At 38.8% G+C, this 23,345-nt stretch overlaps 1 protein-coding gene across 1 annotated transcript in view; it reads left to right on the plus strand.

The window, feature by feature from the left end:
• The first annotated feature begins 292 nt into the window (after positions 1 to 292).
• OTUD4 (OTU deubiquitinase 4) overlaps positions 293 to 23,345 on the plus strand; it is a 36,313-nt gene continuing 13,260 nt past the window's right edge. The window contains exons 1-13 of the mRNA XM_034401399.3: positions 293 to 1,094; positions 4,736 to 4,819; positions 6,174 to 6,224; positions 9,163 to 9,209; positions 10,048 to 10,120; positions 10,283 to 10,364; positions 13,067 to 13,205; positions 15,059 to 15,098; positions 17,512 to 17,629; positions 17,733 to 17,797; positions 19,480 to 19,580; positions 21,268 to 21,392; positions 21,472 to 21,643. Of these exons, the coding sequence (XP_034257290.2) occupies positions 918 to 1,094; positions 4,736 to 4,819; positions 6,174 to 6,224; positions 9,163 to 9,209; positions 10,048 to 10,120; positions 10,283 to 10,364; positions 13,067 to 13,205; positions 15,059 to 15,098; positions 17,512 to 17,629; positions 17,733 to 17,797; positions 19,480 to 19,580; positions 21,268 to 21,392; positions 21,472 to 21,643 (1,274 nt within the window). The 5' untranslated portion in view covers positions 293 to 917. The remainder of the gene's footprint in view (positions 1,095 to 4,735; positions 4,820 to 6,173; positions 6,225 to 9,162; positions 9,210 to 10,047; positions 10,121 to 10,282; positions 10,365 to 13,066; positions 13,206 to 15,058; positions 15,099 to 17,511; positions 17,630 to 17,732; positions 17,798 to 19,479; positions 19,581 to 21,267; positions 21,393 to 21,471; positions 21,644 to 23,345) is intronic.

A 23,345-nucleotide genomic window follows, 5' to 3' on the forward strand; every position in this document is an offset into this window, starting at 1 on the left:
CTTGTGGACTTCAACTCCCAGAATTGGGAGTTGGCTGGAGAATTCTGGGAGTTGAAGTTCACAAGCCTTGCAGCTGCCAAGTTTGAAGACCTCTGAGCTAAACAGTTCAGTTACCCTTGGTTGCGCATGTTATACAAAGGCAACCGCAGGATATGTAAGTCTCCGCGGCGTGTACACAAGCAAACAGCTCTTTTTAGATTCCCATCTTCTGACCAATCAGACGAAGCTATTCACAGCAAAGCGCCAAGGTCACCAAACACCTCAGCAGCTCCCGCCCTCCAAGCCCGCTTCCCCTCTCGGTTAGGAAGCCCGCCAGACAAAGCGGGAAAGAAGTGGGCGGGATCGTTGGTCCTCCCTTCAAGCCCGCTGCCACTTCCTGCTGGACTCGAACTACATCTCCCAGAAAAACCTTCGAGTGCCGGTTTTTTGCTCTGAAAGTGAAAACAAACTTTTTTAAGGGTTGCCCGTTTCAGTGGAGTTTCGTTTCCGAGTGGGAAGCTCCAAAGCTGCCGCTGCGAGCTAGTTTGGGGAAGGTTAGAACGCGCTGGGGTTAGTGGGGATTAGAGGCCCGGCGGGTGTCCCGAGAAGGAGGCCGAAGAGGGACAAAAAAAGAAAAAAGAAGAGCGACCTGCCCGCGGTCTCCGCTTCAAGTGGCGCCTCTCGCAAGAGTCCCACATGCGAGTTGCAAACGTGAACCCGGCGCCTCCCGCTGCTCCAGCCGCCGCCGCCTTAGCAACCGCCTCTCGCCTTCGGACAGCTTTTCCCGGCCGGTTGCTTTCCATGCCGGTCGCCCTGTGTTATATAGCCATTTAGTTTCTTTTTCAACCATGTGGGGCTAACTTAAAGAGGGGAGTGTGGGGTGGGGGTGGGGGGGTTTAAAGGACTTTCCCTGCCGCTTCTGGAGCAATAAACCCAACATGGAGGAGGAGGAGGAGGCGACCGGCAGCAAGGAGGAGCAGAAGAGCCGCCTGGGCAACGGCGTGGAGGAGAGCCCTGGCGAGGCTGCCATGGACGGCTACTTGCGGTCTCAGGGATTGTACCGCAAGCGAGTGGCGAAAGACGGGTCGTGCCTTTTCCGAGCGGTGGCCGAGCAGGTAAAAAAGTGCGGATCTCCGTAAGCAGCCCCGGCTCGGGTCAGAGCAAGAGGGCCCCGGGGTCGTAGGAAGGGGCGCCTCTCTCAATTTGTTACCACTACAATCCCCATCACTCTCCAGAGGGAAATAATCGAAGAAACGGCTGGAAATCGATGGGGGGAAGGAAGCGAATCTTGGTTCGCCGTAGGCCGCAGCAGATGGAAATTCCCCCTTAGCCGGGAAGGAGGTCTTGGCTGAGCGAGGCCGGCTGTGGACTGTCACAAACCGCAACCAACACCGGAGACGGCTACTAAGGAAGTTTTTCTGCGTCTAGCTTTGGGCTCCCTCCAGGGTGAAAAGGGAGCAGTTAGAGCAGAGAACTTGGCCGCTTTAAGACTTGTGGACTACAACTCCCAGAATTTTCCAGCCAGCTATGCTATGTTATGCTGGCTGGAGAATTCTGGGAGTTGAAGTCCACAAGTCTTAAAGCTGCCAAGTTTAAAGACCTCTGAGTTAGGGTGTAGCCGCTTTATGGGGAGAAAAAAAAATCCACCTGGGAAAGAAAATTCGGGATGGAAAGCCATTCTCCAGGCCTTCCTTATTTGCAGCGACTCCAGATCGTCGCTCATCCTAGTTTCTAGGGAGACTTGCATCCAGAAAGTTATTTGGGCGTTAAGTTTCTGTTTCCTGTGTAGGAAAAAAAAAGTGATTCATTTTGTTGGCCCAGGAAAAAAAAAGGGGGGGGGGCAGAAGAAGAGATTATTTTTGTATTTTGCACTCTGGCCCATTTAAGTCTGAATAATTTCACCCAGCGTACATATGGGGTGAATGATATGCAGGGTGCAAAACAAGAAAAAAAAATGCAAGGGATCCAAAGCTTTTAATCTTTGCTATTAAAGTACAAAAGTCATTGAAGCTGATTGGCTTTGTTTTTCCTGTGGCTCAGCAGACTTGCAGGGTATTTGTGTGTCCCAACTGGCATTTAAATGCAGCCTGCAGGATATCTGGCCTTTTGAATAAATGGATGCCCCAAGGGCTGCTTTAATTTAGGCTAGCTTCCTATAGCCCTAATGACTAGGCACTTTAAAAAAAGGCAGGAATGGAAAGCTTTCCAGAATATTGATATACTTTCACTTTCACCCACATAACATTGGATTCTGATATGAAAGTGGTACTTGATTATCAGAGAGGAATTATCAAGTCTGACATACTTTAGGATGGTTCCCAAGAAAAGTTAATATACATCAGGAAGTTCTTGGTTTGACTTGCATGTCCTTTGTGGAATTTATGAGATAAGCAACTGTATTTCTTCCAGTTGCTTTGAATTCCAACTCTGTAAACCCACCACAGGGTCAGTGAACAGAAATTATGGGAGCTGTAGTCCCAAATAAGTGGGGGACTTATTATTGTTGAGGGTAAACTGCCCTCTGCAGAGTAGAGCAACAGACCAGACAGCGTTGCAACAGATACTCTCAGACTCTGGACGTTGTTAGAAAAATAAATAGTCTTTACTTGTTGTAAAACAAACAAACCTGGCTTCTCATAAACAAACACTTTCAATACAAAACAAAGTTTGCTTACAGTTCTAGTTCCGTAACACCGACACAGTATCTCTAGCAGTAATATAACGAGCAGGAGTGAGAAGGAGTGAATGAACTTCCTGCCTTCCTTTTATTTCTGTTTTAACCACTTAATCAATTAGTTGTCTTCTAGCAGTTAAAGTTACAGTACATATTATCTACTCAACCGTAGGATAAGGATCCAACAATTATATTGCTGGCAATAGATTGGGTCAGCTAGTTCTGGATCCTCTTCAAATGTCAATAAAAGAAATGTTTCCAAAGGAGAAACCTTGTTTCCAAGTTAACCCAACACTAAACCACAATCTAGCCCAGGGATGTCAAACTGGCGGCCCGTGCCAGATGCGTCATGCGCAGGTGATACCCACCCCAGCGCCACGAATGGGAAAAACATCACTTGACAGCAATGTGATGTAACGAGTTTGACACCTGTGATCTAGCCAATCAGATTATACTAAATTTTGTGTGAATATAGCTGATGTTACTACTAGTTTATGGTTCAAAGTATTTTGAGAATCCAGAAAATTGGATTGAATAAACCATGGTTCGATTAACAGGATGAAGACTCTGAACTCAGCCAGCTCCTTGATGCCACAGGTTCTAATTTTGCTATAGCTAATTCTTTGGAAATAGCTGCATTCCAAATGAGTGTAATATAATGCATGTAAGGGATCTGAGCAGCATTTGTATACAGGTAGTCCTCAACTCACAACCATTCATTTAGCAACTTTTTGAAATTACACTGGCACTGAAAAAAGTAACTTACAACTGGTTTTTACACTTATGAACATTACAGTGTCCCCACAACCATGTGATCACATGACTTGGCAACCAACATGTATTTACAATGGTTGCAACATCCCAGGGCCATGTAATTGCCATTTGCAACCTTCCTAGCCAGTTCTGACAAGCAAAACATGGGGGAAACCCAATTTGTTTAAATGACTGCATAATTTACTTAACAGCTGCAGTGATTCACTTTATGGTGGGAGGTCATAAAATTGACAATTAACAGTCTTGCTGAACAATGGAAATTCTGGTCTCAGTTATAGTTTGTACATTGAGGACTACCTGTATAAATGGTTATAAAATCTAATCAATATAAGTGTTAATCTGTCAGAAAAATCAATATCCACAAGTTTTTTTTCAGGACATTAAAGAGTATCTAAATTGAAGGTCTTCAAAATTCTTCATCAGACAGGATATTCAAAAAAGCAAGAAACAGTAAACAAACCTGTCCATTATTGTGGTGCTGGAATTTTTTTTAGTTCAGATGAAGTCTTTGTATCTATATCATGACTGTAGGTGTAATTGACAGGTTTCATTAGGACTTTGCATGATAAAACAATGTCCTGCAGCTTTGAAAACACACACAAAGCCAATTAAACACCAGTCTGTCTCAATACTGGCTCAGAGATTCATTATTCAGGCAAAACATGTATCAACATGCTCTCTATTCTGTAAAGAATAAGTAGCTTTTAAGAGTCTTCACCTTCATGTGATCCTTGAACTTTAAGATTTCAGATATTATTTTCTTGAGATTTTGCATTACTGTACGCTTTGTATTTTAATAATCCTGTAATATATTCATCTGAAAAGTGCTAAAATTGATTTAATATGTACTGCATCTATGTCTAGATATTTTTGTGATTAGTTGCATGGAATGATAACAGATTTAAGATGGGTCCCTAATTTCTTTGAATTAGGTCTTTTACTTAGCTTCATTAGAAACATAACTATTGCTAACCTTGAAAACAGCCTCAGTTCTGAAGGATAAGAGATCATTTTATTTTTTTAATTTCCTAGATAAATAAAACAAAGAAATATTGTTGAAATAAAAAACATATTGTTTCCAAAATATAGATTGGACCCACATGGTTTCTTCTGGATATGTTATTTTAAATAATCATTTTTTGAAAGCTTATTTTGAAATTGGCAGGAGCAATTTAATTTATACAGTAAATTAAAGCTGAATTCTAGCTCTAATTTAACAACTTTTAACATTCACAACTTTTAGATTTTAAATTGTAAGTAAATATACATAAATTTGGAACTCTCTTTTTTAAATAACTTTTTTTCCAGGTTTTCCACTCACAGTCTCAGCATCTTGATGTTAGGATGGCCTGTATAAACTATCTGTGGAAAAACAGAGAGCAATTTGAAGCGGTAAAAACATTATTATATTATGGATAACTATTAAAGCCATTCTGAACCTTTTAAGCACGTCTCCTATTTTACCATTATGTTCTAAGAAAAAGCATGGTCAATTTGCTTATGATGCATTTTATTCCAGCTAAGAGGATCTATAGGTAGTGCCTGAATAGACTACTACTTGATTATTCCTTGTATCAAATGTTGTGATTTATAATAAACAGAAGACAAAATATAAATGTACTAAATAAACCATACAAGTTTATTACCACATGATGATGTTAAAAAAATTTGTTTTGCTTTTGGGAAGAAACTAACTGTGGGCATAAAGTCTGTCATAAGCATGAAAAATCCATGGTCTAGTTTGCTGTTTTTTTGGTTTAGCATACTGTAGTTGCTAAACCATGTTGTATGGTTTAGTATGTAGGGTAAATTCAACCATGTTGTATGGTTTAGTATGTAGGGTAAATTCAAATGTAGGGTAAATTCAACTAGTCACTTAACCATGGTTTATTTAACTATGATAGGTGAAACCCAGTTCAATATGATATGTGCCACATCAATATCATTTCTTACATGCTGTATACATCCTCACAATACCATTTAATTTTGTACTTTCAACTATGGTTAATTTCAACTTCCACAATTCCCACTTAGAATGCCTAGTGGCAGTGCTGTTTTTGATATATGAAAATTCTAGCCCAAAACATTTCGTGGGTTGCAGAGTAATTAAGGTTTTCATCAACCATTAGTTTACCTTTTATGAAGCTAGATACCTTCTGGGACTCAGACTCATTGGGTTTTTAAGAATGCTTTGGGTGTAGAAGTGGCTAACATTATGTTCTAACAATATAGTTATACAATATATATCTCGTGAAATGTGGTTAATATAAATGTATTCACTTTGGTTGGCATATGGAAGCATGAGAAGTGGATGCATCCGAGATACATCCATTATTTCAAAATTTTGAAATTTCTGTAGTGAAGCATTTATCAACAGTGAGAACTTGCAGATACGCAGCCTCATCTCATAGAATTCTTAGCCATAGTGAATTCTGGGATTTGAAATCCATTTACATCTGAAAATTACTAAGTTTGTAAACAGCCTGGAGCTTTTCCACAATATCCCGTTCTCTCCCACTGAGTTACCAACCTGCAATTATGGAAAGGAAGTTAATATATGACCCGGTGCATTCCTAGATGCTAGTCAGAAGTATATAATTTCTGGAGTTTTACTTATGAATAAATCGTAAGTCTTCACAATTTGAAGATTAGAAGTAAGAATCCTTGATCAAATCTTTTTACAGAAGTGAGCCTTGTTATCTTCATCACAGTGCTATTAATACTTCTTCATGTTCATGCTCTACAGTTTATAGAGGGGTCATTTGAGGAATATCTGAAGCGGCTGGAAAATCCACAGGTATGTACTATCAAATTAACAGCATATAACATTTGGCTTATCTCATTCCCTTAAGGACTGAATCTTGGATAGAACATGTAACAGTTTTTCAAAGAATGGTTAAAAAAGTAAAATGTATGGGTGACTACAGGTAGTCCTCAATTTACGACCACAACTGAGCCCAAAATTTCTGTTGCTAAGCAAGACAGTTAAGTGAATGTTGCCCCATTTTCTTGCCACAATTGTTAAGTGAATCACTTCAGTTGTTAAATTAGTAACAATGGTTGTTAAGTGAATCTGGCTTGTCAGAAGTTTGCAAAAGGTGATCACATGACCCCAGGGCACTGCAAAAGTGACTTATGACCATTTTCACATTGACAGTTACAGCATTCCTATGATCACGTGATAAAAATTCAGACACTTGGCAACTGATTCATATATATATATATATATATATATATATATATATATATATATATATATGTAGGTCTTTGGTTATTCGGGTCTTCTCCCACGTAAAATTGGAAGTGTCTTTTACGTGGGAGAAGACCCGAATAACCAAAGACCTACATACAAACACCCGCGAAAACCTGAGAAAACATATATATATATATATATATATATATATATATATATATATATATATATATATATATATATATATATGACTCATATATGAGTCAGTTGCCAAGCGTCTGAATTGTGATCATGTGACCATAGGAATGCTGCAACCGTCAATGTGAAAAATGGTCAAAGGTAACTTTTTTCAGTGCCATTGTAATGTCAAACTGTTACTAAATAAATTCTTGTAAGTCAAGGACTACTTCAAGTGTTTGAGGGGGGATTTGAAGTTGCACAGAACATGTACATTTCCTGCAAATATAGTTTTGTTTATAGCCATTTGTTTATTATAGCTTGCATAAAGCAAAAGAAAGACAAACTTCACATGATACACAAAAATAATAAATGATGTGTATGAAAACTTAAGGAACCATGTCACCAAAACCATGTTCCTTAAGCAGTAAAATGAGTCTTATCCTTAAGCAGTAAAATGAGTCTTGCCATCTTTTCTCTTGTCAGAAACTTAAAATGGCTGAGTGAGTAAACTCTTTTTTGCTGGAAAATTGGAAATAATTAGACAGATGAAGGTAATTAGTTTAGGAATCTATTATCAGGATAAAACTCTTGACTAAATAATAATTCTTGGGTATCTAACAAGACCATATTTTCTATATAGACTTTATCTGTGCGACATGGATGGTCAGAGACCACTTACTAGTCCCCATCTATCAGGAGGTGAACAGAGGCACTCGATGGGTGTTCTGGGTGGCAGTTCCCTCATATAGAACAGCTTTTCCTCTAATCTGAGGATGGCAGGAGAGGATTGCAGGAGATCTTTGAGGCTTGAGTGTAGAATCACAAGCCTTTTATTTTTTTTTATTTTTTTTTTATTATTCATATTTCTATGCTGCCCACTCTCCGAGGACTCTGGGCGGCTTACACCAAAGAGAATATACTAAATAGCATATTGGCCCCAACAATCTGGGTCCTCATTTTACCCACCTCAGAAGGATGGAAGGCTGAGTCAACCTTGAGCCGGTGAGATTTGATCCTCTGATCTGCTGAACTAGCAGTCAGCTGAAGTAGCTGCAGTACTGCACCCTAGCCACTGTGCCACCTACGCCTTAATATGTGTTGTGGTAGAAACATTAAAGTATCTCACTATGAAATTTGTTTACGCAAATTACTGAACAACCCATAGCTTCCCCACCTAGTTTTGCAGGTAGAATTGGGGATTGGAGGAATAAAAATTGTAGGGAAGTTTTTATCTGCTTCTGTAAATTTAAAGTAGGGAGAATGGTAGTCCACTTGTTATACTCACTTAGGGAGCGTATTAATCTGGCTCTGGTGTTCATAGTAATTGGAATGATTGAAGTTCAGTTATTACTTTTCGAGCTTCTCCCTTGAGGTAATGGTAGGATAATTCTTTTCTGTTGGCTCCTCAAAGAAAATGATAAGCCAGAAGACTAGAAGGCATTAGTGCTGGAACAAAATATGCTATTGTTCTGTCTGGAATACTGTTTTTCAAATTAATGTAATTAATAAATCTCCAATGCCAGGCTATAAAGGGGCATATTTAATGCATATCTGTTTTGGCATTTTTGTATATTGTCTCGTGCTCTTTCTACTGATGACCTCTTGAGTTCTTTCTACTTATTGGACAAAGATAAGAATGCAGTTTATCCTTCCCATATTTGAACTGCAGCATCATTGGAGGTGGAAACAAGGCCAATGTTTTTAATATTTTGCATTATGCATTAAGCCTTATTGTGGAGTTTTCTCTGTTGTTTCACATAAAAAGGTAGTATTGGAATTTGAAGTCAGATTATTTTCTCTGGTTAAATTGCGTAGAGACAGTCTGTTCTGTTCTCGGGTTACATTGTTGGATAGGGCTTTTACTATAAAGGAGAGCAAAAATAGGGACAGTTAGGATACATTTCTGCCCGTATAAGCAAAGCATGCAGGAATTGAATGTTTTAATAAGGTTATGAGGTTACAGATCAAGACTTTTGGGATAGGATATTTTGTATACCAAGCAGCCGTGCTTCAGGAAGAATAAGGAACATATGCTAAAAATGGAAAGAATTGATTTTAAATGAATTAAAAATTCATGAAAACTTCTATGGAATTACAAAAACTTTAATATTGGTGAGTTGTAAGAAATGCACATTCATTGAGGCTTTATTAAGTAAACTTTTCCCAATCTGGAGCCATTGAGATACATTATATTGCAATTTGGGTCATATCTCCTATAATTTGTAATTGAGAAAGGTTAAACCAAAGTATTAACTATTGCTGCTTGCTAATGATTTAAGGATTCTTATCCTTTGGGAATTTCACTGGTTATTTACATGTTACTTATTATTTACTTACAATATTTTTTCTCTTTCTGCTACAGGAATGGGTTGGACAAGTTGAAATAAGTGCCCTTTCTCTTATGTTCAAGTAAGAAACATTTCTTTAAGGTTCAAAAGAATAATGCTCAAACCTTGTGGAAGCGGGTGGCATAAGAGAATCTCAAGGACACCAGGGTGTGATCCCACCATGTAAGGTGGGGGGGGGAATAGTGATAGATTCCCCCATTAGCTCATAGTGATCCGACAAAAAGATCATATCTGGTGTGTGACCCTCTAGTCCTGTGATGGCGAACCTATGGCACACATGCCACGAGTGGCACACAGAGTCCTCTCTGTAGGCATGCCAGCTGTCGCCCCAGCCCAACTCCACCGCCCATGCGCATGCGTCTCCCACCGGCCAGCTGGTCTTCGGGTTTGCCATGCATGCGTGGGGGGCGGGGCGCATGCACGGGGGGTGCAGGTTGGTGCAAGAGGCTTTCCAGGCCCATAACGGGGCATGGGGGGGGCTTGTGCAGCACCCCCACGCCCCATTTTGGGCCTGGAAAACCACCTGCACCAACCTGGAAGCCAAAAAGGGGCCGCAAGGGGCCCTAGGTGCATGTGTGGGGGTAGCATGTGTGGGGGATTCTGGGAGTTGAAGTCCACCCATCTTCAAGCTTCCAAGGTTGAGAAACACTGTGTTAAGGAGTCCTGTTCCATCTAATAGCCATTGCCAATTCCTGCTGCTTGACCTGAGCCTTGCAGTTAATAGTTACATGTTGCCATTGCAGAATTCACAAGATATTTTTCCTGAATTACATCAACTCATTAAACAAAGAATCATGCACATTTTCTGTCAAGATCAGTCTATTCTATTTTTATTTATTATTCATTTCATAATAAAACTTGTGATTTATAGATGGTTTTTCCCTTTATATGTTTTCTAGAAAAGATTTTATAATATATCGGGAACCAAACTGCACTCCTTCTTATATAACTGAAAATGGCTTTCCCGACAAGGTAAGATGAATCCAACTGTAATAGATCTTGCTACTCATATAACTTGAAGAATTGTGAATTTTTTGCAGAAGTGATGTAGGAAGTATTGTGCTAGTCTTTAACTTGTCAGTTTGTAAATTTGTTAACTAATTATACCTTAAATATTCTTGTGCTCCTTTTTAGATATTGCTGTGTTTTTCAAATGGCAATCACTATGATATTGTCTATCCTATAGACTACACAATCAAGGCTGCTCTTTGTCAGTGTAAGTATTAATGTGATATATCAACTTTGAAATGTGATCATAGTGTGGGATCAGAGAGAATCCCTCACATAGTTGCATGTTTCTATATTTATTTATTTTTATTTATTTATCAAATTCTTTTACCGCCCTTCTCCCAAAGAGACTCAGGGCGGTGTACAGCCAAGATAAAAAGCAAGAATATAAAAGTTAAAAACAATTTAAAATTATTAAATAGTTTGGCCAATCATCTAAAACACAATACCCCATTAAAATAATATTTTAGGCCAGCCCTGCTTGATGGAATAATAGCGTTTTAAGGGCGCGGCGGAAGGTACGGAGGTTGGAAATCCGACAAATCTCCGGGGGCAGCTCGTTCCAGAGGGCAGGTGCTCCCACAGAGAAGGCTCTCCCCCTGGGAATCGCCAGTCGACACTGTCTAACCGACAGCACCCTGAGGAGACCCTCTCTGTGGGAGCGTACTGGTCGGTGGGAGGCTATTGGAAGCAGAAGGTGGTTTCGTAAATATCCAGGTCCTATGCCATGGAGCACTTTAAAGGTAGCAGCAAACACCTTGAATCGCACCCGGAAGACCACTGGGAGCCAGTGCAGCTCGCGCAGGAGCGGTGTTACATGGGAGCACCGAGTCGCCCCCATAATCACCTGTGTGGCTGCATTCTGGACCAGCTGGAGCCTCTGGGTGCTCTTCAAGGGGAGCCCCATGTAGAAAGCGTTACGGTAGTCCAGACGGGAAGTGATGAGGGCGTGAGTGACTGTGCGCAAGGCGTCCCGATCCAGAAAGGGGCACAACTGGTGAATCAGGCGAACCTGATAAAAAGCCCCCCTGGCCACAGCCGTCAGGTGGTCTTCTAAAGGCAGCTGTCCAGGAGGGACACCCAAGTTGCGAACCCTCTCTGAGTGGGCCAAAGTCTCACCCCCTATAGTCAGTGATGGAACCAACTGACTATTACGGGACTATGACGAGACGCTGGAAACCACAGCCACTCGGTCTTGGAGGGGTTGAGCTTGAGCTTGTTTCTCCCCATCCAGATCCGTACGGCCTCCAGGCACTGGGTCATCACTTCAAGGGCATCATTGGGGTGGCCCAGGGTGGAAATGTACAGCTGAGTGTCATCAGTGTACTGATGGAAATCCACCCCGAAGCCACGGATGATTTCACCCAGCGGCTTCACATAAATGTTGAACAGGAGAGGCGAGAGGACCGACCCCTGCGGCACCCCACAAACTAGGCTCCTCGGGGTCGACCTCTGCCCCCCTGTTAACACAGACTGCATATGATCAGAAAGGAAGGAGGAGAACCACCGTAACACGGTGGCCCCCACCCCTAACCCCTCCAACCGACGCAGCATGATACCATGGTCGATGGTATCAAAAGCCGCTGAGAGATCTAACAGGACCAGGACAGAGGAACAACCCCTCTCCCGAGCCCTCCAGAGATCATCAACCAATGCGACCAATGCCGTTTCTGTGCTGTACCCAGGCCTGAAGCCCGACTGGAATGGATCTAGATAGTCCGCTTCATCCAGGTACTGGGGAAGCTGTCGCACCACCACACTCTCCACAACCTTCGCCACAAAGCGAAGGTTGGAGACTGGACGATAGTTTGATAAAACAGCTGGGTCCAGAGAAGGCTTCTTGAGGAGGGGCCTCACCACCGCCTCTTTCAAGGCAGTGGGAAAGAGATATGTGGTTTGGCTATTTTAATAGGAAAAAATGTAATCAAAATGTAAATGCTGGCAGAGAGGGCCTACTGCAGTTCCTGTTGGTCAAAGAACTCCTACTATTGGGGTCCAGAAGTGCCTTCCCTGCTGTAGCACCCACCCTCTGGAACCACCTATCCTCCAAGGTTCCACTGTTCCATTATTATTTTATTATTATTCCCAAAGGTATAGAGTGTATTTCTTAGGGAACTGCAGTTCTTAGGGAATTGCAGTGAGTAATTAGCCGTCTCTGTTTCCCTTTTTAGGAAAGGATAAATCTGCCTCTTCATTTTCAATTCTACTTTCTTGCAGCATTCCCATAAATCAGTGGTCCCCAACCTTTTTATCGCCACGGCCCGCTGAGCGCGCGCAGGGGTGGGGGCACGGCCCAGGAGCTTTTGCGCACGGCCCATTGCGCACGGCCCAGGAGCCTTTGCGCTGCAGCGTTCATGTCCCCCGGCCGCTGCGCGGCCCGGTGCCAGGTACTCCACGGCCCGGCACCGGTCCGCGGACCGGGGGTTGGGGACCACTGCCATAAATCATTCAAGGGAGTTAATAATCTAAAATAAAATACAATTACAATCAAATAAAATATTTGATTGCCCAAATAATAATTTTAAATATTTTTATTTTCTTTTTAATTATTTACATTTTATTTTAAATTATTAACACCCTTGAGTATTTTATGGACAGAAAGGTAGCATGTACTGTACATCAAAATAAGAATAAATTTTCCCTATTGTAAATTCTATACAAATATAATTGTATAGTTGTATATCCTTAACAGAATATATGGATATGCCTAGCCACTTCCCCAAATCACTGCTGCAATAATTTTTGAAGGGTGCCGGCTGCTTAACCTCTGGAAAATTATACTTGCTGCCTAACTTTAAAATGTCCTGAGTTTTGTCAACAGTCCCTTTTAGAGCTTTTTTTTTTATTTTAACATAACTAAAGTATGTTTGTGATAAATGCCTATTGGTATTTGTTTTGTGTCTTAACTAGCTATTCTGTATCAATTGCTATATGAAAAAGTATTTGACATTGATGTGAATAAAGTCTTAGAAGAACTGAACCATGATGATTTGATTAAGAATGGCAGAAGAAACAGTGAAGAATCTGATTCAGAGGATGAAGATCTAGAGTAAGTAAGCCTGTGTGTTTAAAGGTTAAGATGGTAGTACAGATATAATTTATTCTACAGTTATAGAGAGAATAAAGTACAGAAAAGTGAAACAGTATGAGGAAATAGTATGTTTTCCTCAAAACTACACGCATTATCAGGTTTACTGAGTATTAATGGGAATTTCACCTGAAAGATACCTGTAAGGTGTCAGATTGAGGAAGACATTGTATATAAAATAGCTAAATAATATGACTGAATTGTTACAGAAATAAATTTTGGTCAAAGGAAGGAATAAGTATAGGGGATTAATTCTCCCTTCTTATAATACTTGCGCTTTGTATGGTTCTTTAGGGCCTTATTTCACTCTACTAATCAACAAAGGATACAATCTTATATCATTCTTTTAGCCAGCCTGTGTGTCTCCATAAACCATAGTTCTTGACAACTTGATAGATTGCATATGTAGAAAGCATATGTAAGATCATATACATATTAAACATACAATTTGATTTTGCATTATTTTAGCAACAAATATGATTTGATTTGAAAACCCAGTTACTGGTGCAAAATACCCACTCTCAACTTTATATAAAAATGAAATTAGAATTTGTGTCCTTGGCTCAGAGGGCGAGGCAGGAGCTCTGATATTTCCCATCAATAGTAATGTAGAGGGCATTTGAATTGATAGTTAAGCTCTTGCCCAGTGATGTTTGGTATGGCCAGAATTTTAATAATTTACAAATAAGAAATAGGTTGCTGCTCCATTTTAAAACAGGGTGCTATTGAACATGCTGAACTACAAGCTAATCAATTGCCTTTTATTTTTATTGACACCATAGGCCTTAGTTGCTCAGTTAACACATGCACAGGATATGATCTTAAAGCTAGACTTATAGCTAGCTTTCTTTCACTTGCTATATTTCAAATGTGTTGAATGTGCAACTCTCAGAAGTCATAAAGATTGCAGTTTAGGAAGATAACGAGAGGTTTTTGCCTGTTTGTTTTAATTTCCAGTATCTCTTCTGTTGGTGTCAGAGTTAATACAGAAAGGCATTACAACTTGTGAGCTGGATAGGGTTAAATATTCTCGTCGCCCTGAGATTGAGGCTGACTCCAACCCTGTTGGCCTTTTGGAAGGCCCTCAAAACATGAACTTGGAGTGATAGAGTGGAGGGTGTTGGATGATTATATGATAATTAACCAGAGTCACTTTGTGGGTGACTATAAAAATGTGATAAAATAAATAATTGTTGAATTTTAACACTAAGCCAGCAACACTTGAGATGGCCACTGGGGTGGGGGTGGGGCATAATTGATGGTATGGGGGCTATATATGAACTGCTAAGATAAACCATGGAGATGCATAAGTTTCCTCTGTTGTCCCTGTCCAAAATAATTTTTAAGGTTAATATTCAACTGGTTGTGTATATGTTTATTATAGTCACAATAGATTAGTTGTGGCTTCATAGAATATCATTCTGATTGCTTCCTGATTGCTTATTTGTACCCTATGACTATTATTAAGTGTTGTACCTTATGATTCTTGATGAACATATTTTTTCTTTTATGTACACTGAGAGCATATGCACTAAGACAAATTCCTTGTGTGTCCAATCACACTTGGCCAATAAAAGATTCTATTCTATTCTATTCTATTCTATTCTATTCTATTCTATTCTATTCTATTCTATTCTATTCTATTCTATTCTATTCTATTCTATTCTGTTTGCTCAGAGTGAAATGCACCATATGTCTATGCTCCTCAGAGTTTACTTCTTTCATAAGAGTAAACACCAATAATGATTGTTTAAATGAAAGAGTTCTTACTTGATTTTGAAATGTTTCTGTTGTATATCTTTTCCTTTGTCCAGAAGTGAAGAGGCTGTAACAAGTTATACAAACAACAAGAAGGTATTTTATTTCAGTCTGTTTACTTATTTATTCAATGTCTATGGCTGATCCTCTTATATAGTGTGACTCTGGGTGATTTTATTAACGTCTTGAATTTTTGCAATCCACTGTAACTTGGAATCACAATTGCTACTACCTATCTTCTAGAATAATTTACTTGGTATACTCTTAATATCTTTAGTAGATGAAAAAGAGCGCTAGTAGCCCAGAGCCCACGAGCCTTACTGGCAAGTAAAAACAAAATAAAATAAATTTTGTAGTTTCATCTTCTGGTCATACAGTGTTGTGTGTGACTTAGGAAAGAAGCCCTTCTCCTTTGGGAGGTAGATCCATCTTAACAAGATGTAGAACAAATTTTATTTTTTAAAAAAGGAAAGCAGATAGTAAAAATTCCTTTTTTTCAGTATTTATATATAAAATATCCAGTGCTGGAGAGAGAAAAAAAAAATGGAGTATTTTTAAAAGTCAATATCTGAAAATGATCTCCCATAGAGAAATTATAAAGGGCACTATGCAATTCAGAGTATATCACAAGATAGATCTGCTATTAATATAAAAACATATCGGAATTCTTTATTTGGGAAGTAGTTAAAGAAGTATAAACCTGTAAATATAGGAAGACATCAGAACAAGAATATACAAATGGTCCTCATTTAATAACCACTCATTCAGTGACTGTTCGAGCTTATGACAGTGTGAAATAAGTGGTACTTACGGCTGGTCCTTAAACGTTCCAATTCTTGCAGAGCCCCTGTGATCACATAATCATGATCTGGATGCTTAGCAATCAGCCTGGATCTCCAATCTTTGCAGCATCCCATGATCATGGGGAACATGATTTGCAAACTTCCCTGCTGAGCTTCCCATAAGCAAAGTAAATGGGGAATCTGGCAGGAAGTTTTACGTTGTGATCATGTCATGTTTCACTTAATGATTGGTGTGGTCCACATTTAAAGATGATAACTGGGGACTCCTGGAACTGTCACTGCTAAGTGGCATAGTCATGCGACATCAAGCTTTACAACCACATCACTTAGCGACAGATGTTGTGTCCATCATTAAGTGAGGACTAACTGTAATACACTGCAGCTGATGTTATTAATGTGAAAGATTTAAAGAGTTAAACTTAACTTTAAAAGGTTGTACTAATCCAGAGGTCTTCAAACTTGGCAGCTTTAAGACTTGTGGACTTAAAGTACCGGGTACTTACAAGACCGTCTTCTGCCACCGGTAGCCTCCCACCGACCAGTACGCTCCCACAGAGAGGGCCTCCTCAAGGTGCCGTTGACCAGACAATGCCGGCTGGCGGCCCCCAGAGGGAGAGCATTCTCTATGGGGGCACCTACCCTCTGGAACGAGTTGCCCGCAGAGATACAGCGGATCCCTGACCTTCGTGCTTTCCGAACTGCCCTAAAGACGTTTTTGTTTCATCAAGCTGGACTGGCCTGACCTACTTTTTTTAAAAAGAATTGTTTTAAAAAATTAGGGGTTTTAATATAGGGTTTTTAACTATGGGCCAAATTGATTTAATTGGATTTTAGTATTGTTTTAAATTTTGTATCTGTATTTTATTTGCTGGCTGTTCAACTCCCCGAGTCCCTCGGGAGAGGGGACGGTATATAAATATAATTAACTAATTAACTAACTAACTTCAACAAGTCTTGAAGTCCACAAGTCTTAAAGCTGCCAAGTTTGAGGACCCCTGTACTAACCTATAAAATGGTAGAAACAGCAGATTAAAGGGAAGGCGAGAGAAGTTTAACCCCTTTGAAATTAATGAGAATGAAGCCCATAATTATGTTTTAAGGCTGGATTTCCCAACAAACTCCTATTACAGTGAAGAAGACATTCAATATGATGGAACTTCTGAATCAACACATAAAGGATTATACTGCAAATTGCTTTGAGCATTTGCGGCCTGCAAATTTTTCTTTATATGCTTTCCAGGGGAAAAAATTAGCTTACCCAGATATAATCGGAAAAGAAAATACTGAAGTTGTTAATCAGTGATGTCTTGTGAGTTATGCAGTTGATAAGCTTTGCATTACATGCTTATCAAGTCATAAATGTTGGGTTATTGCATTTTTAACAATTATCATGAATAATACTTAGAAATTTTTACATGAAGATGTTCTTATTTTGTACAGTATGTATGTTTGTAAGATTTTGATTTAATAATCGATAATACTATTGCTTGAATTTGCTTCAAATTCTTTTTATATCCTGTATAGCAGAGGTCTTCAAACTTGGCAGCTTTAAGACTTGTGGACTTCAACTCCCAGAATTCTCCAGCCAGCTGGAGAATTCTGGGAGTTGAAGTCCACAAACCTTAAAGCTGCCAAGTTTGAAGACCTTTGCTGTACAGAATTGTTCACTTGTTTTTCTAAGTATTCTTTATCCTTTTGCACAATAGCTTCATAAACATGGGAAATCTCACAAAGTTATGAGCTTGCCTGGAAAAGTTCTTCGTTCCCTTAATCCATTAGTTTACCAAAATGTTGAATACGAAGTCTGGCGGCAGTCAAAAATAGGTAAGGAGCTAATTTACTCTGGGAAGAAAGGCAGAGGGAGCTGAGCCTCTTTTTGTGCTCGCCTAGGAGTATAGTATAATGAATTTTCTTTTTGTGCTTGCAGATCAGCAAAAACAAGATTTTTCCATTGCTGCTGGCATGCAGTATTCAGTTGGAGATAAATGTAAAGTAGGTGGCATTACATCTGAGTAATTCTGCTTAACAGCTCTTTCATTTTTCAGCATCGTGTATAGTGTTTCACTCAGATTACCACTTTTCCTCCATCAGGGATATATGCTTTTAAAAGCAGCTTTGCAAGGCAGAAATGTGTCTGGAGCAAGGTCAGGCATGATGATACAGGGATAGGAGAATTTGCTGTTACATTAAATTTGCACTGCCTCTCTAGGATGAAATGTTTATTTCATTGTGCTACTTTGGCTTATTATCTTGTGCTCCGTTTCTGATTCAGCCATTTGTTTATTATATTCATTGTCTCATTTTGCCTGGTTGATCCTCTCAGATATAATGGCTTTGGAGGATCCCGAACATTGTATAGTTATACATTCCATAGCCTGGAGCCACTCAGAAGGCCCCTTTTTCATGGGCCTACTAGCCAAGCTTCTAGCTCTGATGATGTTACCTAATTAGGGTAATGCAGTGTTTCCCAAAGTGTGGTACGCGTACCCCCAGGGGTACGGGAAGAGTTTGGTGGGGGTACGCGTTGCACCGGAGTTTGGTGGGGATCACGTGGGAATATCCACTGCACCGTGCTTAGCTGCGCCCACAGAACAAGGAAAGAAATAGGCGCGTATCGCAGTTTTTACACGGGAACTGGGGCCATCGTACATCGTATCGCAACTCATTATGGCGGGAACTTCTGTGCATCCTTCACGCAGCTCGGGTTCGGCCATTTTTAAACTGCGGGAACATTAACAGTTGACGTTGAGCCGCGGAGCTGTTTAAACGCCGGAGAATTGCAGTGTTATCTAAGTGTTTCCCAAAGTGTGGTACACGTACCCCCAGGGGTACCATATATTTTTTATGAGGGGTACTCAGCATTACGAAAATTATAGAAGGGGTACACATATGTCAAAAGTTTGGGAAACACTGGGGTAATGAAACATCTGCAAGAAAACAAACAATCTCAGACAGCACCAAGGACCCCTCATTTCAACCCTGAGCTACAAATATTCTCCTTTATAAGAATATTTTCAGAAGGGCTTCTCAGATAATCACATCTTCAGTTATTTAGGACTTTTGAGGTCAACAGCAGCATCTTAAATTGTGCTTGGTAAGGAACAGGGATTGCCTTAAAATTAGAAAAATCTATTGGGTCAAAGGAGGGGTTTTTTTCAATAAAAGCCTTATGGATTATGGAATAAAGAACGGCAGATGTCATGTGTTTGATTCAGTTTCACTTTACTCCACAACAAATTTGGGACTAAAAAGGGCACAAAATACTATACTTAAGAGTGAAGATAGAAAAGAAAAAGGAATTATTTATAAAATGTAAGAACTACATAGGAACTTACAAAATACAAATACTATTTGGCAGCTTCTGAAAGACATTCTGTATCTGGTACAAGAGTTAACTTACAATTATCATGACATGTATTCATTGTTAGCTTTGTTTTCTTTTAAAAAAAAAATTAAAGTGATTTTCATTGGCACAACTTGTAGCAATCAATTCCAGAGTTTACTATATCACTAAAGAAATACTTCATTTAATCTCTCCTGAATTTCTCACCGTTCTGCATCATTGAACTACCTATATGACACTAAAATTAGAGTGGATTAAAAAAACCTTGCTAATTTATAAACATCTTCCCTGTATTTCCTTTTGCATACAATTTATTTTAATTTCTCCATAGGTATATTTAGAGCACAGTGGAAGGTATTACAATGCTCACATTCAAGAAGTCCAGTCTGCAGATGGACCAGTTATTGTTTTTGTGGAGGAACTTGGTGTTAAGTAAGTAACCTTGGGATGTATGGTGGAATAGTAAATACTATGGGATAGCCTAATTTGTGAAGTAATAGACTCTCTTACTTTACATGTTAGAAGCATTTATGGAGGTCAGACATAAATTTGACTTCCATACCACACAAGATCCCCTTCAAATCTGTAATATAAAAATGTAATGTTCTAAAGTGTACACATTTTGCTCTCCAAAATGGAATATTGTTGGTTTCTGTTTGGTCAGATTTTGTCTGGGTTGCGAAATATTAATGAAATATTAATAGATAATGACACTGTAAGTGGTGCATTAAAAAGGCAGGATGGAGGGTATATTATTTATATATAAATAATAAATATTCAGTGCTAGAATGTTTTGAATTAGATTCTTGAAAGGACTATGTATTTTTGAGGCATTGTGTCATTTCCATTAAAAATCCCTCTAATTAAATAATACACAAAATTACTAAATTTATATTCTCTTAGAAGTAAATAGTGTGTTTTGATAATTGCATGTGATAAATGAATAATTATATTGATAATGTTTAGAGAAATACTTTTTATGCACAATTATTGGGAAATTCTAGTAATTTATTTAGTAGTTCTTTTATATTGCTAACAAAATTGTTCTGCAATTTACATCCTTACTTATTTACTGGAGCAGATATAAAACTGCAGTCTAGCAGGAAATGACAGAACTATGTTAAAAAGTAGTGGTTAAGGCATCAGGAATCAGAAGACTGTATTAGTCTCGCCTTAGGCATGAAAGCCAATTGAGTTATTTTATATTAGTTACTTTCTCTTAATTCACCTCACCTCACAGGGCTGTTGTGGGAAAATAGGAGGATGAAAGAGTATTAGGTATGTTCACCACCTTGAGTTATTTATAAAAACAAGAAAGGCAGGGTACAAATGAAATAATTAGTAAAATGTATTAAATGTGAAAAACTAATGTATTAAATGTGAAAAACTAATAAATATAGATCTGTTAAAAACCAAATCAAAATATGTGTTTTTAAAGCTAACAAAAGTTGGAGTCATTAGATTCAGGAGGGAGGGCATGGCATTCCAGAAAATGGCAGTGATTGCTTATCTTACTGGAATGTACTTCAGTTGCCCAAATTAAGTAAAAACATCACTGGGTTTAACTCTGTGATTCTTGCAGTTAGTAATAGCAATGTAAACACTGTTTCGAAAGAAGTGACATTGTGTCACATAGTGAAACTGTGGAGAGGTGTGGATAACCTTTTGCCTATTTGAAAGAAACATGAATTCTGTTTAAAATGGACAGTTTTAATTATTGATCATCTGATATTCCTTAATATTCTTTCCTTCTTAAAGTATTAAAATAATACTGTGAACAATTTGAAGGTGATTTATTTATTTGATTTATATCCCACCTTTCATTCAGGATGGCAAGTATAACATTCCCTCTTTCCAGTTTTCTTCCACAAGAACAACCTGTTATGCAGCTAAGCGTGTACTAGAAGTTGAGTCTCTGTTCCTAATCGAGTCCCTTAACCACTATGCCTCTGTTGTGCTATAGAAAAGTAAATTAAAGACACACATGACACACACAGAAATTAAAAATTATGTTCCATAACATGTATAGGTTCTGTTGGCAGCCTGTTTGGTTTTACTAATACCTTCAGTGCAATAGTGAAACTACTACAGAGGCTTTGTTTCTTCTTTCTTCCATCAGGCATTCAGTACTGCTAAGAAACATTAAACCTCTTCCACAGGCAACTCCTTTGGAAACCTGGAGCACAGTACCGGGAAAGAAAATTAAAAAACCCACTTCGGTGCATGGGCAAAATGTTCAGACTGGTATGTCTTTTTAACTTGTATTCCAGTGACTTGATTGCTGATCTGTTTTGGATTAACTGATGAAAAATATGTCTTCCAGATACAGATTGCAAAGGCTCCAAAAATCCAAACAGGCTAATAAAAACCACATCAGTTTTGCCTTCTCGAATGCAAATCACAAGACAGCATCACTTGCCCAGTTTGGGGGTATCTTCTCAACAATCATCTGGTCATCACAAAACTCAAGGCAGAAACCCTCTGCAAGCTGTAAGGTGACTAATATCTCACACTTTTTTGGCTACAACTTGACATTTTAAAAGAGGAGTTACTAACTGCCCTTTCTATGCTTTATTTCATTTCATTTCATTTCGGTTCAGTTTGAATTTCTTTTTCAAAATACTATACTTAAGAGTGAAGATAGAAAAGAAAAAGGAATTATTTATAAAATGTAAGAACTACATAGGAACTTACAAAATACTAAGACAAGGGAAAATATTCCTCTATTATTTCACTAATAAATTAAAACTGATGTATTCATATCTCAGTTTGACCATTTAAGGACTATTATTAAAGTCATAGGTTAACAAAAACAGCCAAAATGATAGGACTTATTAAGATAATTAAAAGAAACAAGAATTTCTAGCTAAACTTGGAAGTAAAATTAAAGTATCCAAAGCTACTTGTCTGAAGTAAGTATATGAAATGTAGGAGATGAGCAGGCTAAACTGGAAGGCGGGGTTAAACATGTCATCAGTTTGGGATAATTGCACAGCCACCAAGTGACCCCAAGATCAGCCCCCACCATGAATCCCGTTGATCCTTACCTAACACCACTTTAGCTTGGACTGTTAATTGACCACATTATTGTGTATAGATAGCAATAAACTCCTCAATGCTAAGGTAGGTAAATTGAGGACCCAGTTTGTGGGGGCAATAAGCTGACTTTGTATAAATATACAAAAGTATGAAGGCTATTGCTTAACGCATTGTAAGCCGCCCTGAGTCTCTGGAGAAGGGCGGCATATAAATCAAATAAATAAATAAATAAATAAATAAATAAATAAATAAATAAATAAATAAATAAATAAATAAATAAATAAATAAATAAATAAATAAATAAATAAATAAATAAATAATAAATGCTGTAAATTCAGTGAGTGTTCCTTGTTCTTTGCACCTAGCAGACTTCAGACAGAATTGAAAGATTGAAGACATTTTGTTAAGAGAAACTTAAACTTGGATTATGCAAAATTGTATGGGTGGTCCTCAATAATTGGAACTGGATTTCTGTTGTTAAGTGATACAGTTATAAAGTGTGATGCCACATGATCCCATAGTTTAGTGATGTCACTCCCTGTTGCCTTTGTTAAGTGAGGATTGTGAGTAGTTAAGTGAACTCTGGATGACTTGTAAACAGACTGGCAGGCAGCTAAATGACTGCTGGCAGGAGGGGGAGAATGTGTGGTCACCTGTGAGATGCAGTAGTGCTGAGGGTGCCTGCTGCCATGTGGTGGAGAGTATGAATGACTTGACAGTGATTTGTGACCTTTGCTGCTGGCTTCCCTGTTGACTTTGCTTATGGGAAGTGTACAGGGAAGGTTGCAAATGGTGACCATGGGACTGTGGGATGTTGCAATTGTCATAAGTGCAAGTGCTTGTTAAATTCCCAGATCATGATTATGTGACTGAATGGATGCTTGGATACCTGGAACTTTGAGAATTGGTCGTAAGTGCCACTTGTTCAGCCTCATTGTAACTTTGAATGGTCATTGAACAAGTGGTTGTTAGCTGAGAACTATCTGTATGTGCAAAATTAGAGTCAATTAACAATTTCCAAATTATGTTAAAGTTAATACCATGGGATTTTTTTTTCTGACATCAAGTTATTTTTTGACATTGAAGCATACTTAGGTACCTTATTCTGCCAGTTCTCTAATGGAGTAATTAAATGTAAATTTTTTTGTGGGAGGCACT

This window comes from Pantherophis guttatus, chromosome 8 (genome assembly GCF_059756535.1).
Source record: "Pantherophis guttatus breed Tessera chromosome 8, ASM5975653v1, whole genome shotgun sequence".
Lineage (NCBI taxonomy): Eukaryota > Metazoa > Chordata > Lepidosauria > Squamata > Colubridae > Pantherophis > Pantherophis guttatus.